This window comes from Haliotis asinina, chromosome 3 (assembly GCF_037392515.1).
Source record: "Haliotis asinina isolate JCU_RB_2024 chromosome 3, JCU_Hal_asi_v2, whole genome shotgun sequence".
Taxonomy (NCBI): domain Eukaryota; kingdom Metazoa; phylum Mollusca; class Gastropoda; order Lepetellida; family Haliotidae; genus Haliotis; species Haliotis asinina.
The window spans coordinates 8,972,655-8,990,471 of NC_090282.1; the positions used below are offsets into that span (position 1 = coordinate 8,972,655).

Consider the following 17,817-nt stretch of genomic DNA (forward strand, 5'->3'; position numbering starts at 1 on the left):
CCTGATTAAGGCAAGCAGGGATGTGCTCACTGATTGCTATAAGTTTTTGGAATGCCTTTTTGGATTGCAGATGTTTATATTTCTGGAATAGTCATTTTTGAAGCAAACTTTACTTTTACATATAACATTCTGGCACTGTTTAGAGATGGTATCATCACACAGTTGAAGATGTTCATGTTTTGGACAGTTTTGCCTCGTGTTCAAAGAGTAATTCCAGGCAAATTAATTGTGTTCAAGTAAACAGAGCTAGGAATAGTGCATGTATACATGTTTCTTTATCTAATGGTGGTTCTGGCTTGTACAGTCATCATTTGCCCAACAAGGTATTGAAAGACTCCAGAGTGAAAGAGTTGTTCACTTGAAGGATCAGTTGTATATCTGTATACTGCTCCATATGTGGTGTGTGATACATTTGGCCATTTTGTACCTAAGACCTGCTGTCAGTGCAAAAACCTAAATGGAGCAAGACTAGATTTTGCTTAGGTTCATTCCGAATCTTCCAGCTAACTTTGGCTCCTTTTCAATATTTTATGCATGTAAAAAGAGTTTATTATCTACACATTGCGTCATATGCATGTGTGAGAAGTGTTTGCTCTCTGTTGTATATTAAGTATGTTCGATGTTTTATACATGTAAGAGAAGGAAGGAATACAGAGATGGATCTTCTAATGACAAATTTTATTGTTCTCTGGATAGTGTGAATCCATTTGGTTAAAAGCAAAAACATGCAAATATCACAATCTCCTTAGGTAACAGTTACTGAGTAACAGAATGATAAACTATTTCTATTTATGTAGCTTCATAATCATGCTATATACCTACATGTGACATTGTATGTTATACACAAAGTTCACGACAGTTGGATGGAAGTATAGATATAAATTGACAACTAGTTCAGATTACAAATAATACAATGTTGAACACTGAACATAAAAATGTGTGGAAGTGACTAGAATTTCAGATATGAAACAACTTGGTTTTCAATTGGACTGACATACATATGACTGTTATAAAAATATTTCTAATTTACAGTAATATGAATAAAATCACCAACAAATTCTAACAAGCTTGTTCATAACAATTTCTGATAAACTCACCTTCAAGAGACTTGCTCACAATGAAGCCAAGCTCGGAGTACTATATACTAGGTAATTAGCAATGACAAGATCAGTAAACAGTAAAAACAGAGTTCCGAGAAGTGAAATGTAAATATCACGTTTTGCCAGTGGAGTATGTTGGCAAAGGGAAGCAGCTGATGTGGGCTATCAAACAAGGGATTGCCCTTTTGGCAAGAAAGATAAATTGAAACTTAAAAATTGCATCAGCACTATATAAGGAGAAAGTTATGGAGCAATGTTAAGTCAGGATTTGCCGTATTTTGCTTGATATTGACCAGTGTACTTTGGTGAAGGTAACTCTTTGGGATCGCAACTAACAGAAAACTTTCTTGTTTCATTCCATAACTGCCATACAAGACTATTCTACAAATAACGACAATTTCAGTGAATAATTTACAATTCACTCATAATAAATTATGTTGAACTCTAGGATTAGTGGTACTAAAAGCACATGGACTATATACAAGTTGTTGTGAGGATGACTAACTCGCTTATGCTTGAATGTTATGAATGAAATATTTCCACATCATGGCATGTCTATCAAATGTAACCTACTGTGAACGTAAAGCAAATCACTACGAGCAAGGAACATGTCCACACATTGAAACAGTTGTGTTTGATCTCCACAGTCTTATGTGTCTGTGGCAGGTGTGTTTGATCTCCACAGTCTTATGTGTCTGTGGCACGTGTGTTTGATCTCTGCAGTTTTATGTACCAGTGAGAAGTGTTTGATCTCCACAGTGTTATATTCCTGTGACAGGAGTGCTTGATCTCCACAGTGTTATATTCCTGTGACAGGAGTGTTTGATCTCCACAGTCTTATGTATCTGAGGCAGGTGTGTTTGATATCCATGGCTTTATATGCCCGTGACAGGAGTATTTGATCTCCATGAAATACTTGTTTCTGTAGTAACAATGTGTTTGGGAATTCAACATGGAGAAACGTTTTGGAACCGCAGATATATTGTATGTGTGCTTCACTCAGTATGTTGAAACTGGGACTCTATCATGCATGCCGTTGTGTGTGACTTCTAACTTTTGTGATGTCACAAATACATAAATACAGAATGGTTACAGTGAGCTAAGTCAATATGGATATCGCAATTTGAAAATTGAAAGCAGCTGGACTAATACTTGTCTTTGTTTCCAGTGAGACCATGCGACTTGACACAGGCTTGATTGTGGAGGTATGGAACAAAGGAATGTTGTGGGACAAACTCATCGGACTCCACTGGCTCCCCCTCACCAAAATACACCACTCCAACCAGGTAAAAAACATACCTCTCATCACAATATTCCACTCCAGCCAGGTAAATAACTCACCCTTCACCACAATACACCATTCTATGTAGGTAAATAACATACCTCTCATCACAATATTCCACTCCAGCCAGGTAAATAACTCACCCTTCACCACAATACACCATTCTATGTAGGTAAATAACATACCTCTCATCACAATATTCCACTCCAGCCAGGTAAATAACTCACCCCTCAACACAATACACTGCATGTGCCTGTATTTACTCCAGGAGACTAAGTGAAGCAATTAACTTGTGTGCTGATGAGTACTAAATGCCAGCTTGACAGGATATGAAGCCAGTATTTATCAAAGCCAAGTTTACAAACTTTATGCATTGGTCATATAAAGTTATTCACATAACTGAACACCCTCCCACCCAGAGTTCCTTGGGACCAGCTTTGTACCTCTCTCGCATTGTAACATCTTGCATTGTCCATTCAAGATAGCACATTTGTTTTTCATCTGTTTTTCTTTTATTTCGTAACTTAGATACATGTATGTATCATATGTTTTTCTTTCAGTGAGAAAGGATTCTAAAACATGAAAACTGTTGCCATTCGCATGTACATAAATTGTTAACTTTGGCTCTGTGTCTTCACCTGACATCATCAAAGCCCAACAGAGAGTGATATGGTCACTTTGATGTGATTGTAATTTATGTTATGTAGATTACATTCCATGGCAAAAGAAATCTCTAATTTGGGACACTGAAGACATGTTAAGCCCACTTTACTGAAACACCTGGAGGCTTTCTGTAGAAAAATGTTCTGTTGAGATATGTTGTGTCTAATATCCCCTATAAACAGTTATTCTATGAAATCAAGTTCATTTGAAACAAGAGGTTGGCATCATTAGAGATGGCTAGTGTCTGATGTTGATGTTGGGGTGTGTTTTGTTTATCTATTCATGTATGCTACACTCTTGTATTGTGTGGTCTGCCAAGTCAGATTACTCTAAATGTTTATTAAATGTGAATATTGTGTATTAATTGTGAACATTGTATATTAAATGTAAACACTGTATGTTAAATGTAAACATTATGTATTAGATGTGTGTTTTCTTTGACAGGAGGGGGAGGGAAAGTGGCTGTCCTTGGAGGCGGAGCTTATTATGCAGAATGGGGAAGTGGTTGGCACCCAACACCAAACTGGTCACAATGTCCTCATTGATGCTCGCTTTGAACTGCCATATGGTAAGATGTAGAATGAAGGATATTTTACACGAAGTGCCATATGGAAAGATGTAGAATGAAGGATAGGTTACATGAAGTGCCATATGGTAAGGAGTGGAATGAAGGATAGGTTACATGAAGTGCCATATGGTAAGGAGTGGAATGAAGGATAGGTTACACGAAGTGCCATATGGAAAGATGTAGAATGAAGGATAGGTTACATGAAGTGCCATATGGTAAGGAGTGGAATGAAGGATAGGTTACATGAAGTGCCATATGGAAAGATATAGAATGAAGGATAGGTTACATGAAGTGCCATATGGAAAGATGTAGAATGAAGGATAGGTTACATGAAGTGCCATATGGTAAGGAGTGGAATGAAGGATAGGTTACATGAAGTGCCATATGGCAAGATGTGGAATGAAGGGTAGGTTGCATGAACTGCCAAAGTTATTACGGTGACCATTGTAGTCAGTGTTTGGTGTAGGGTCTGTGAGAGAGTGATCCAACTACAGAGATGCCAGTCTCCATGATTTTATTGTAGTCTCTACAGATTTTAGCCTCAAACTGAGCCAATCTGATTGTACTAGAAATTCTATAAAATTTGAAAGTCATCTTAAAATTTGAAAAAAATTCATTAAAATTCGGATACCTAGACAAAAACATTTATTTTCATTTATTAAATACATTTTTGCCAAAAAGAGCTAGATGATGAGAAGAAATGTAAAGCTGATAATTTTGAAATCTTGTGTTGGAGGTGTGTGAAATAAGTGTTATCTTATCTTTCGCAGAATCCATCAAGCATTTAGATGACTGCTAATTTTATGTGCAAATTACTAATTATGATCACTGAAATGACTATTTGCAGCCCTTTGGGGTTGGCATCTCAGCAACTATGTGTGAAGGAGAGACATACGTGTCTCACCCAGTGATACTATACTTTCATTCATTGTCGTAGGTTTCACTAGTGATGTATTTGATAAGCTGTGTTTCTGTTTGAATTGAAGAGTCTTAGGAGTGTTTGATTATGTATTTACTCAGTTGTTCGAGAACATTTTTGCTGTAGAACCTGAATATATTATTGATTGACAACTTTAACATTAGATATATAGTATGTGAAAAATGATCTTTAGCTGTATGGCTGTTTTTGAAGGATTTGATTATAAATAATTTTACAGTGTATAAGCTGATATATAGATGATGCAGTCTGATGTATATTTGGATCTCACACCCTGTCATTCATGATATCTGGTCTTTACATGAACATCTGTGATTATGTGAGAGGTTTCTGTATGACTGGTACTCCTTTTCTGCCAGCCGTTTCCTTTGCTGTTATGTCATTGTTCGCACATTAAGGTGTGCAACGATCATTTAGAAAGATTCAAGACAGGAGGATTTAGATTTTCAGTGTGTTGAAATCAGCTGAATACTGAATGAATCACTCATAAAATGATCATAAGTCAGTGATAGATGAAACCTTTGTTCATGTGGAAGGATTTGGAAAAATGCAACTGTGTCATCATTAGCTCATCTTGATATGCCGGGTAGTCAGTCGGCATTTTCAGAGATGGAATCAAGCTGTATACTGCAGTAAATGTAAACTAGTTGTATACTTCAGTGCATGTAAACTTGCCGTATACTTCAATAAATACAAACTATAGCTGTATACTTCAGTAAATATAAACTAGCTGTGTACTTCAATAAATACAAACTATCTGTATACTTCAGTAAATATAAACTTGCTGTATACTTCAGTAAATGTAAACTTGCTGTATATGTCAGTAAACATAAACTATCTGTATACTTCAATAAATACAAACTATCTATATACTTCAGTAAATGTAAACTTGCTGTGTACTTCAATAAATGTAAACTTGATGTATACAACAGTAAATGTAAACTTGCTGTATACTTCAATAAATACAAGCTACCTGTATACTTTAGTAAATGTGAACTTGCTAAATATAAACTAGCTGTATACCTCAATAAATACAAACTAGCTGTATACGTCAGTGCATATAAACTTGTTGTATACTTCAGTAAATATAAACTAGCTGTATACTTCAGTAAACATAAACTATCTGTATATTTCAGTAAACATAAACTATCTGTATACTTCAATAAATACAAACTATCTGTATACTTCAGTAAATGTAAACTTGCTGTGTACTTAAAAAAATGTAAACTTGATGTATACAACAGTAAATGTAAACTTGCTGTATACTTCAGTAAATGTAAACTTGCTGTATACTTCAGTAAATGTAAACTTGCTGTATACTTCAGTAAATCTAAACTTGCTGTATACTTCAGTGCCTGTAAACTAGCTGTATACTTCAGTAAATGTAAACTTGCTGTATACTTCAGTAAATGTAAACTTGCTAAATATAAACTTGCTGTATACTTCAGTAAATGTAAACTTGCTAAATATAAACTTGCTGTATACTTCAGTGCCTGTAAACTTGCTGTATACTTCAGTAAATCTAAACTTGCTCTATACTTCAGTGCCTGTAAACTTGCTGTATACTTCAGTGCCTGTAAACTTGCTGTATACTTCAGTAAATCTAAACTTGCTCTATACTTCAGTGCCTGTAAACTTGCTGTATACTTCAGTGCCTGTAAACTTGCTGTATGCTTCAGTAAATGTATACTTGCTGTATGCTTCAGAAAATGTAAACTTGCTGTATATCACAGTAAATTTTAACTAGCTGTATACAACAGAGGATGTAAGCTTTCCACAACTGATGCAAATCTAATCATGCTTCTTTTCTTTGAAGTTTTTCTTTGAAAATCAGTGTTGTTATTTGAAGTAATTTCTTATCACAAGAGGAAACTCATTTGCACAGTTCCCTAGGGGTCTGCCTTGTTTTTGAAACATATTGTGCTTTTCAGTGACATTTACAGAAACTGTAGGCTTGATAGATTATTCTATAAGAATGTTTTACACTGTGCCATTTAGTTTTGAATTTGATACACATTAGTAATACCTATTGGAGCAACAGTCATTTGTAAGGTTAACTCCAGTGCTGTTGCAGCACAGTTTTTAACCTATCCTTCAAATTAAAGTCACTTGTCAGGGTGAGCGTCAGGTCCTGTAGTACTGATGTATGTGTGAGACTTCATAAGGGCAATCACTAACATATCCTTGTACTTTGACTGACTTCAGATGTTGTTGCAGATCTGCCTGAGGCAGAGGCCGCTGAGTTGCAAAACAAGCTCTTAGTCCTCAACACAATGAACCAAGAGGTACTTCTCGCATGTGTCCAGCATAGCCAGTGTTCCTTGTTGAATCCCACCCACCTAAAATCTCTAACTGACCAATTGATTTCATGCACTGCTTGCTGATCAGATCGGTTTGCCTGCTCCACTTGAATGCTTCACCTGTATTCCCACTCACCTGTCTTTCTTTGTACTTACCTGTACTCCTTCTTCCATTCCATATTCATATTCCCAATGCACCTGTTGTCCCACTTACCTGTATTTGTCACACTTTTATACATTCCCCACTCACCTGTATTCAGCAACCCTCTGAATTTGAACTCGGTTGAATTCCCTGCTATCAGTACTTGTCACTTGTTTATATTTACCCTCCATCTGTATTCCCCACTCACCTGTATTCTCTGTATTCCCCGCTCATGTATACTAACCTCCTATTTGTATTTTCCACTCACCTGTATTCACTAGCTATTGGTATTCCACATGCACCTTTATTCACCAGACATCTGTATTCCCCTCTCACTTATATTTACCTCCCATTTGTATTTCCCACTCACGTATATTCACCAGCCATGTGTATTTCCCACTCACCTATACTTACCTCCCATTTGTATTCCCTGTTCACCTGTATTCACCAGCTATGGATATTCCACACACACCTGTATTAACCTGCCATCTGTATTCCCCACTCACCTACACTTACCTCCAATTTGTACTCCTCACTCACCTGTATTCACCTGCCATCTGTATTCCCCACTCACCTATATTTCGAACCAACTGTCAGCTGCCTTTGTATATACCTGTGAACAGTGCTTGTCACTCACCTGTATTTGCCAGCCAGTTTTTTCTTATGTACTGCTCTCAACCCAAATCTGTATCCATTTATTCATCACTTTTTTTAACAGTTGACATTACTTATTTAAATATTGCCATATCTTTGTTTTTTAAATCATACATTATATGCTTCGTATCACCAGCAGATCATCACACGCAGATTAGAGCTATATTGGCATTCAGCATCTCATACTTGTAAGAGACAGTCATCGTACTGAATAATCAGATGCTGTGACTTCATACATGTCATTGTCTTATAGTTGCATAGATGAATGCTCACATTGTCTAAAACCAAATTGTCTGGTCCAGTGTCAATTATTTACAGACCCCCTTGATATAGACCGAACCTGCTGAGTGCAGTGTTATACAGACACAGATATAAACCAGTAGAGAGTCATTGGTGCTTGGGCTCATTGTTACTCACACCCTGATTAGTGTTGAGATCTTAGGAAATGTAAATTATGTCCTTTGAGGAAATTGGGAATGTGAATTATTTATGCATGGTTTTGTCAGCAGTAACAGTGTCTCACAGTTGAACACCTGAAGAATATTCCACCTGAACCCTCTGCCGTCATGTTCTTACAAGATAGCTTCTCCTGATGGTGCATTCAGGTGTGACACATTACATACACATGTTCCCGGCCAAAGGATCTTCATTGTGTTAGGCACTATTGATAATTTCTCCTCCCTTTCTGTTGTGATATATATCTGTGACTTAATCGATTTTGTCTCAGCAATTTAGATTTGTTGTTATTTTATCAACAGATGCTTGCTTTACAAGAACAACCACGACGGCCACCATCCTATTCTCAGTGTAAGTTCAGTAAGATTAGATATTACATCTGTAGACAGAAGCTTATGTAGTAGTCCAATGTGATCTATACCACTTTCCTCCATCAGTAGAAAGCCAGAACAAATATTCTACCCATCCCAAATATTCTACGAATCCCAGATGGGACTCGACTTAAAGGAATTACAATCTATACTTTACTAAGAAAGTGTAATCCCAAATACAACATATGTTACATTGTACACTTTAGTTATGAGAACTAGTTTTGTTTCTTTTTGAAAGATTCAAATTTCCCTTGAAAATGGACAGTATGCATATGTATCTATGTACAATTGCTCTGAATAAGTTAAGGAATACCTTCTTTATATATGAATCTGTCTTTTTACATCCTTAGAGAAATAGATACATATGGCTGATTCATGGATGTGAATGTCAGATATGTTTAACTGTGAAGTCTATTGTCTGATCTACTGATGAAGAAAACACAATTAGCCCCTAGTTGGAGACAGTTGAGCGTGAGGGTGATTATTGAAAGTGACAAATTGACAAAATGACACACATATTGCTAGTGATAAGTGTCATACGGGTTGTGACAGCTGAGAAAATGACACAGATATGTGTTGTGTTCATTGACATACACACACACACACACACACACACACACACTAGTAGTGACACAGCTGAGAGACTGCCACACATGTAGCTATTTTTGAGTGACACATGTGACTAGTGACACAGCTGAGAGAATGACACACATGTGGCTATTTTTGAGTGGCACATGTGACTAGTGGCACACTAGAGAGAATGACGCACATGTGAGGTGACTCAGTTGAGGAGATGCGCTGTGTTATAAGCCAGTGCCTTGTAGCCATGCTTTTCTGTGGTATATTATTGTATCAAGTGACCGATGAGTACCTGTTGGTGGGCAGGACATATACAAGCAGCCTCATGGATCACCATTATATGTGGTTTGACAGGTCAATATAGTGCTGTCAGCTTCACTTCTCTCCTGGCCCAGTGGCCATCATGGCAACATACACATTAACAAACTCTTGTTATTAATTCCACACATTCATTACCATACAGACTCAACAAGCAAATCTATTGGGAGACTGTGTTTAAGACAATTTGGAGACAGCCATAGCACATTTTTCAGTCTTGGCATGTGGTTTGTTGTCAACCTTTCCGCCTCCATGATGGAGAGGAGTGTCTGGCACTGCAGACATGTGCATACTTTCCTTGAGGTTAAAGAATCAGCAGCAAGGAAGATGAGTAGACAGGATGCAGCCAGTGATGGCGGGTGTTGTGATTGCTCTCCAGCATATGGCCAACTATCTCCAGCTGGTTGTGGCATCTAGGCTGTCATCATGTCAGTGTTTCTGCATCACCTAATTTCAGGTTGCCATGCTGGTACATGTTCTCCTCTTGTATTTGTGGAATTTAGATTCGTGGTCTGTGACATGCAGATTGTGACATGACTTGAAAGTGAGGTCTGTGACATGCAGACTGTGACATGTGACCTGTGAGGGGAGGTCTGTCACATGTGACAGTGAGGTCTGTGACTTGCAGAATGTGACCTGTAAGATGAGGTCTGTGACCTGTGAAGTGAGGTCTGTATTATGCAGACTGTCACTTGTGACATGTGACCTCTGATGAGAGGTCTGTGACATGTGATTGCTGAAGTGATGTATGTGACATGGGAGGTGAGGTATGTATCATGTGACCTGTGAAGTTAGGCCTCTGACTTTTGGCCCATGAGGTCTGTGACATGACACCACTGAAGTGAGGTCTGTGACCTGTGAGATGAGGTCTGTCACGTGTGACTGCTGAAGTTAGTGTCTGTAACATGTGATCTGTGAAGTGAGGTCCATTACATGTGGCCTGTGAGATGAGGTCTGTGACATGTGACCTGTGAAGTGAGCGTCTGTGATGTGGGACCAGTGAAGTGAGGTCCATGACATGTCATCTGTGAAGTGAAGTCTGTGACATGCAGACTGTCACATGTGATCTATGTTACTAAGTGTATCACAACACCTATGACATGTGATCAGTGACATGTGAACAAAGATATATGGGTATGTGTACAATTATTTGCTACCTCTAATGTCTAGAGTATTTAAGGAAACACACTTATATCATTCCTGTGTTGGACTGAACAAAGGTGAACAAGCTGCTGAGCACAGTTGTATCCAGGAATTTATTATTATAGGTTTGAATTCCTTGATTATCCTTGATTATGTCTCTCAGTTTTTTTCTGGCACCATTTCCTATCATCTGGTTTCATAATAGTGGTACATATTCAATGATTACATCTTGGAGAACTTTCATGCAACATCAAGTTGACACATTAGGATTCACATCCAGATATTTGACCGGTGAAACATCATATAGGCTGTCTATGAGATACAACCATGATTTAACCATCTATTCTTGTCATTTACATATTAAACCTGAAATGCAGCTGTCATTACTATTGTCATCAAATCTGTTTCAGCTGGCATGTCTGAAGACAGTGACTACACCAGTGATGTCAACTTCCCCCTACAACACCAGCACAACACATCTGCACACCAATACCGAAGCCACCCAGACCATCCCTACAGGTTGCGGGAGGACCGTGACTACCCGCGCTTCGACTCATTCGACCGCTCATTTGACAGAGGGTTTGAACGAGAGCCAGACTACTACCAAGATGGCAGCCTGTACCAGCCGGGTCGCAGTGACACTGACTCAGAACCCTTATACTACAATAGTCGACCCAACAGTCGGCCTCAATCTTTCATTAATGACAGGTGAGCTTTCTTTTGACAGGTAATATTTTTTAATTGTAATAGGATCATTACTAACCTGTACAGTAAGAATTTGTCGTGATTGCTCCATCCTTTGACACTTTTTGATGTAGTTTTTGTCAAGATGTTCAACAAAGCACTTTTCACAGTGTAGACCCTGTTACATCAGTCTTGTGATTGTGAGAAATGTTTGCAGTTGTTGGACAGTGTTTGTTTTGTGTGACAGCTTATTGGAGTTACCTGACATTGTTTTGTGAGATGTGAGATGAGTTTTCTACCTGCCACTGTTTCAGTATGATGAGCCCTGCAAGGTGAGCTGTTTGACACAGTTCAGTAGATCTGCCTGTAGTGTGTTTACATAGTACAAGTGCATGATGAGCAGTGCATGTTTTACCTGCCAAATCTAACTTGGGATCACAGAGGCCTTAGATTCAGACATATTTCTGTGAAAACTTGTTAACAATCCAATTGTGCTCTAGATATGACAGTTTAACAACTTTCTTACAAAAAAATTGAATTTGATTCTTTGATAAGTTTTTCTTTTTATTATGTCAGAAAAGACTGTTTTATTTTGGCTTTGCACATTTATTCAGTGTCATTAAAATCATATCATAGAAGTAGCTACCACGACAAAAGATCTGAGGACATTCCATTGTGATCTTTCCTGAACTTTGCCCTTCGAATGAAATCAACATTAGCTTTCAGCATTAGTTTCAAAGTCCTTGTGGACATCCATTCCATACTATACTTTGAAAATATTGGCAAAGTTGTTGATTCAAAATTTTAAACCTGAATAACAGGAGATTCTGTAATGTCTGATTAGGGCCCAGATTGTACTTCCTACAGGTTGTGTGAAGTCTCCTCTCTTGCATTGTTTTTGTGATTGTTAAAGCAAATATCAATGAGATTTTACTTAATCACAGTCCCTATCTTAACCTTAAAGGGTTACATAGTAACTGCCACTTTCAGTCTTGATGTTGGATCTCAGATCAGATGAAAGGTCATGTGAGTGTATATCCTCCGATCTGTATGCAAATGTAATGGCAACTAGCACAAGGATCTGATTGCATTGAAACTGCACCTTTTCATAAACTCTTATCACAGCATAAGTAGAGTACACAGTTTACAACACACCTTACAGGTGTGATCACTTCGGTATCCAGTAGGTAGTCACTGTATTCGTCTTCCTCATCAATAGATGTTTTTTATTGATCAATAGTCTTCTCAGTACCGTTAGTTAAAGGTCACCTTTCATCTCACTGACTGACATGTCTCAGATGTACAACTTTGTGTTCGTCTTTACATGATTTTCATTCATTTTGAAATTCTGACAAGTAATACAAAGATCTGGAATCTCCTCTTGGATTATTTTCCTCAGGAAAAATTCAAAGGCTATCGTTTCCACTTTATTTAAGTTATTAGTATTTTCCTTATGCATGCTTTTTATCTTCTGTGCTTTATTGTAGTATATTTTTTTATAAAAATATAATCACAATCATAATGCAAATGATATTCAAATGTTAAATCAATTAATGAATTGATATAACTAGGATCCTTCTGGGGATGAAAAATGTACCTTTTCAAGGTACTAGAACTTCTTTGTGAGTGCCATTTTACCTGCTTTGAGAAGTAATGGGTAAATGGTAGGTGGTATCTGCTTAATCTGGTATCTCTTAGATTTGCATCTACATCTTGAAGTAAACATGGGGAAGTTGTTGAGTCTTCCAAGCTCTTCACGGGCACACCCCTGTGGAATATTTGGGAGGAACTTGAGGTTCTGTCTCCTGTTCTCACACAGTGGGGAAATTCTGGAATCGAGTTGGTCCCCAGTAAAGTTGACTACAATTGATGAAAGGCTCTGTAACAATTGTGATGATTGGTGCAAATGCTGTCAGTCACTAGTGGGAAAAATCCACTATCTATTATAGACGGGCAGGAGTAACTGAGTGATTGCAGATTGCTTGCTCATGTTTTCATTCCTGTTAAGAACTGCCTTGATTGTATCTGTCTCATAAGTCCATGCACTGAGATCCTGATGGTATCTTGCCCATTGGACCATACACTGGAGTTGGTGTTACTGATGGTATCTCACCCATCGATCCATACACTTTGGTTGGTGTCCCTTATGATATCTTGCCCACCGGACCATACACTGTAGTTGATGTTCCTGATGCTATCTCTCCCATTGATCCATACACTGTGGTTGGTGTTACTGATGCTATCTCTCCCATTGATCCATACACTATGCTTGGTGTTACTGATGGTATATCTCCCATCGATCCATACACTGTGGTTGGTGTTACTGATGCTATCTCTCCCATTGATCCATACACTGTGGTTGGTGTTACTGATGCTATCTCTCCCATTGATCCATACACTGTGGTTGGTGTTACTGATGGTATCTCTCCCATTGATCCATACACAGTGGTTGATGTTACTGATGGTATATCTCCCATCGATCCATACACTGTGGTTGGTGTTACTGATGGTATATCTCCCACTGATCCATACACTGTGGTTGGTGTTACTGATGGTATCTCTCCCACTGATCCATACACTTTGGTTGGTGTTACTGATGCTATCTCTCCCATTGATCCATACACTGTGGTTGGTGTTACTGATGGTATCTCTCCCATTGATCCATACACTGTGGTTGGTGTTACTGATGGTATCTCACCCATTGATCCATACACTATGCTTGGTGTTACTGATGGTATATCTCCCATCGATCCATACACTATGCTTGGTGTTACTGATGGTATCTCACCCATTGGTACATACACTGTAGTTGATGTTTCTGACGGTATCTCTCCCATCGATCCATACACTGTTGTTGATGTTCCTGATGGTACAAGAGTCTTAGAATGGCATTTAGAAGTGATACACATAAAGACAAGAATTTATAGATGTCAACTTTCTTATTATGATGGACATGATGTTTCAGAGTATAATCTTACTCCTTCATCAGTTCAAAATACAGAAGTTCACATCCAAAATTTTCTCACCTTTAGAAATGTTTAGTTCTTCACGTTGCTCTGTTTTGTCGATATTTATTAAATGACTACCTGTAATTACATTTTGGCACAGAGACACCATAATGAAAATAGATATCATCTAGCAAACTGAATACATCAACTCAGCTCATACATTATGCATGAAGTAATAGCAGATTCCAGCTACTGATATTGGCCCACAATATTTCCACTTGAATATTCACTGGCTGAAAAAAATGCCACCATATTTGCATAATCATCATGCTGCAGTGTATTTTTCAAAAGCAGATGCATAAATTAACTTCAATACATGTTTCAAACTGTTTTGGTATTATATTATCTAAAGGTTGGTTTCACAGATCAGATCATCCATTATGGATCTATAGACCAGATCATTTGATCTGTACACCTGATGATTAGTCATGGATCTGAAAACCAGACCATCAATTATGGATCTGTAGACCTGGTTATCAATCATGAATCTGTAGACCTGATCATCAGTTATCGATCTGTAGACCAGATCATCAGATCTAAAGACCAGATCATTAATTATGGATTTTTAGATCTGATCATCAGTTATGGTTTTGTCGATATTTATTAAATGACTGCATGTAATTACATTTTGACACTGAGACACTATAATGTAAATAGATATCATCTAGTGAACAGAATACATTAACTCAGCTCATATGTTATGCATGAAGTAATAGCAGATTCAAGCTAATGATATTGGCCCACAGTATTTCCACTTGAATATTCACTGGCTGAAAAAAAATGCCACCATATTTGCTTAATCATCATATTGCAGTTTATTTTCAAAAGCAGATGCATAAATTAACTTAAATAAATGTTTCAGACTGTTTTTCATTTTATATTAGCTAAGGTTGGTTTCATAGATCAGATCAGCAATTATGGATTTGTACGTCAGATCTTTGGTTCTATAGACCAGACGTCCATTGTGGATCTGTAGACCTGATCATCAGTTGTGGATCTGTAGATCTGATCATAAATCATGGATCTATAGACCAGACCATCAATTATGGATCTGTAGACCTGATCATCAATTACAGATGTGTAGACCTGATCATTGCATCTATTGAAAAGACCATCAATTGTGGATCTGTAGATGAGGTCATCAATTGTGGATCTCTAGACATGATTATCAGTTATGGATTTATAGACCAGATCATCAGATCTGTACACCAGATCATCGTATCTGTAAACATGATCGTCTATTATGGATCGGCAGACCTAGATCATTAAATATGGATTGGGTTTCAGGTATGACTAGAGACCCATCCATGATCAGTAACTTGTGTAGACGCACCATGGTCAGAGCTGATCAACCCGGATAGATTCTGGCCACTATGAACCTGTGTGCTATTGCACAAAATATTCTTATTTTGCATAAAAACGATGTTAAGCCTAAGTTATGGTATGGGAATTTAGAGTCACTATGGTGCTGAGATAGCGTCTTGGTCTCTTGCATTTGCCATGGAACATTTTTATAAAGTACATGGCTGGATTGTGAAGAAGTCACTATACACTATGTGTATCTTGTGAGTGAGTTAAGAACATTTGGGACAATTAAGTGGGTATCACAAAAGTTTCAGCAAGCTAGGTTCCTACATTTGTCACATGAGAATTTACATTGTCTTTAAGCAAACTCACCTGTTTCAGTTATTTGTAACCACACATGGGTTAGTGTTGGGTTCAGAATTCACAGCCAGAGACTAAACAACAGTCACAGGAGGGGAAACTTCTTCTCAGTAGAAGATTTGTTTAAAAGATATTAATATAATACTGTTCAAAGTTGACACATGGTCACTCCTGAGGGAGACATGTAAATGGATGCTGTATTGAATAAACTTTTGAAATGTCAAGACCAGAATCAAGCAAGGGTTTTTGTTGTCTGAAAAAAGTTTCCATATATTATATAGCTTTTATCTTTGTGCACTTTATGTAGACATAGTTTGTGTATTGAAGCTTGCCATTTGAAATATTGTGTACATACTACCTTTCGAATAACAAGTCTTTATGGATGATCATAATCTTTAATATACAATATACTGTTTTCAGGCATGGGCAAACAGTGTAAATATTTATACTGAAATGTCAGGAATGTATGATAACGAAGTGGATCATCCTCAAAGACTTGTCATTCCTTTTACTTAAAACTTCTAGAATGCCTCTTAAACATTTCATATTACCTTTACATTTTGAAAGTAGAAGTTGTGTGGTTCTCTTTTGGTATTTTTTCCAGTGATGTTGGCAATCAACAGGCCCCTTTTCCCCAGACTGCCAACTAAAATGGGAGCTTTTTGGGGAGTTTGTGTTGTCTCCCACCTAGTGGTCAAGTCTTATACTTCTATGATGACATTTGTGACAGGTCACCAAGTCTTTACAGACACACTTCTATTTCAGCCCAGCCATGAGTCGTAACTCTTCCATGAACATGAGTCGTCAGAGCACCCAGGACTATAGGTCAGTATAGGTCACACTTCAGCTTTCAGCTTTGTATCACACTCAGGCACTAGACTTCAGCTTTGTATCACACTCAGGCCCTAGACTTCAGCTTTGTGTCACACTCAGGCCCTAGACTTCAGCTTTGTGTCACACTCAGGCCCTAGACTTCAGTTTTGTATCACACTCAGGCCCTAGACTTCAGCTTTGTATCACACTCAGGCCCTACACTTCAGCTTTGTATCACACTCAGGCCCTAGACTTCAGCTTTGTATCACACTTAAGCCCTAGACTTCAGCTTTGTATCACACTCAGGACCTAGACTTTAGCTTTGTATCACACTCAGGCCCTACACTTTAGCTTTGTATCACACTCAGGACCTAGACTTCAGCTTTGTATCACACTCAGGACCTAGAGTTCAGCTTTGTATCACACTCAGGCCCTAGATTTTAGCTTTGTATCACACTCAGGCCCTACACTTTAGCTTTGTATCACACTCAGGCCCTACACTTTAGCTTTGTATCACACTCAGGCCCTAGAATTCAGCTTTGTATGAAAGTCCGGCGTTAGACTTCAGTATACTATGAAAGTAAAGCTTTAGACTTCAGTATACTATGAAAGTAAAGCTTTAGACTTCAGTATACTATGAAAGTAAAGTGTTAGACTTCAGTATACTATGAAAGTAAGGCATTAGACGTGGGGGGAGTACCAAGGATGACGCAGTAGTGAAGACTGAGGATTATAGGTGGGGAGGGGCAAGAATTATGGTATGACGGGCTGAAAGGATTATACCACAGTTACTGAGGCCAAGGATTACAGTGAGCATGTGACATCCAAGGTTTTAGCATACTTATGTCGGGTCCAATACCTAGTGTGGGTGAATCAAGCCCAGGGATCATGGTTTTTATGCATGACACCCAACATTTATTGGTTGTTGAAGTTACAGAATACATTTAGGTGTGTAATATGTCTGAATTAGCTATTATAAGAATGTGATGCCCTTGATAAAAAATATCCCAAGCCAGATATACCAGTTTATATAGAAGTCGCAAAATGCAGTAAAGACCTTGTACACCCTGCTTTGTATACAGACACTATTGTTGTAGTTCTTACAATGGTATGACACAAGCCTACAGCTGTATA

The 17,817-nt window shown here is 37.9% G+C and overlaps 1 protein-coding gene across 7 annotated transcripts in view; it reads left to right on the forward strand.

Annotated features, from left to right (window-relative positions):
- LOC137277417 (protein unc-13 homolog B-like) overlaps nt 1-17,817 on the forward strand; it is a 156,871-nt gene that overhangs the window by 71,422 nt on the left and 67,632 nt on the right. For 4 of the 7 annotated variants that reach the window (XM_067809137.1, XM_067809131.1, XM_067809132.1 and 1 more), the window contains exons 4-10: nt 2,269-2,386; nt 3,490-3,613; nt 6,756-6,835; nt 8,405-8,453; nt 10,924-11,221; nt 11,512-11,529; nt 16,636-16,695. In XM_067809137.1, coding sequence (XP_067665238.1) covers nt 2,269-2,386; nt 3,490-3,613; nt 6,756-6,835; nt 8,405-8,453; nt 10,924-11,221; nt 11,512-11,529; nt 16,636-16,695 — 747 coding nt within the window. The remainder of the gene's footprint in view (nt 1-2,268; nt 2,387-3,489; nt 3,614-6,755; nt 6,836-8,404; nt 8,454-10,923; nt 11,222-11,511; nt 11,530-16,635; nt 16,696-17,817) is intronic. The other 3 variants (XM_067809134.1, XM_067809135.1, XM_067809136.1) reach the window with 3 other exon arrangements.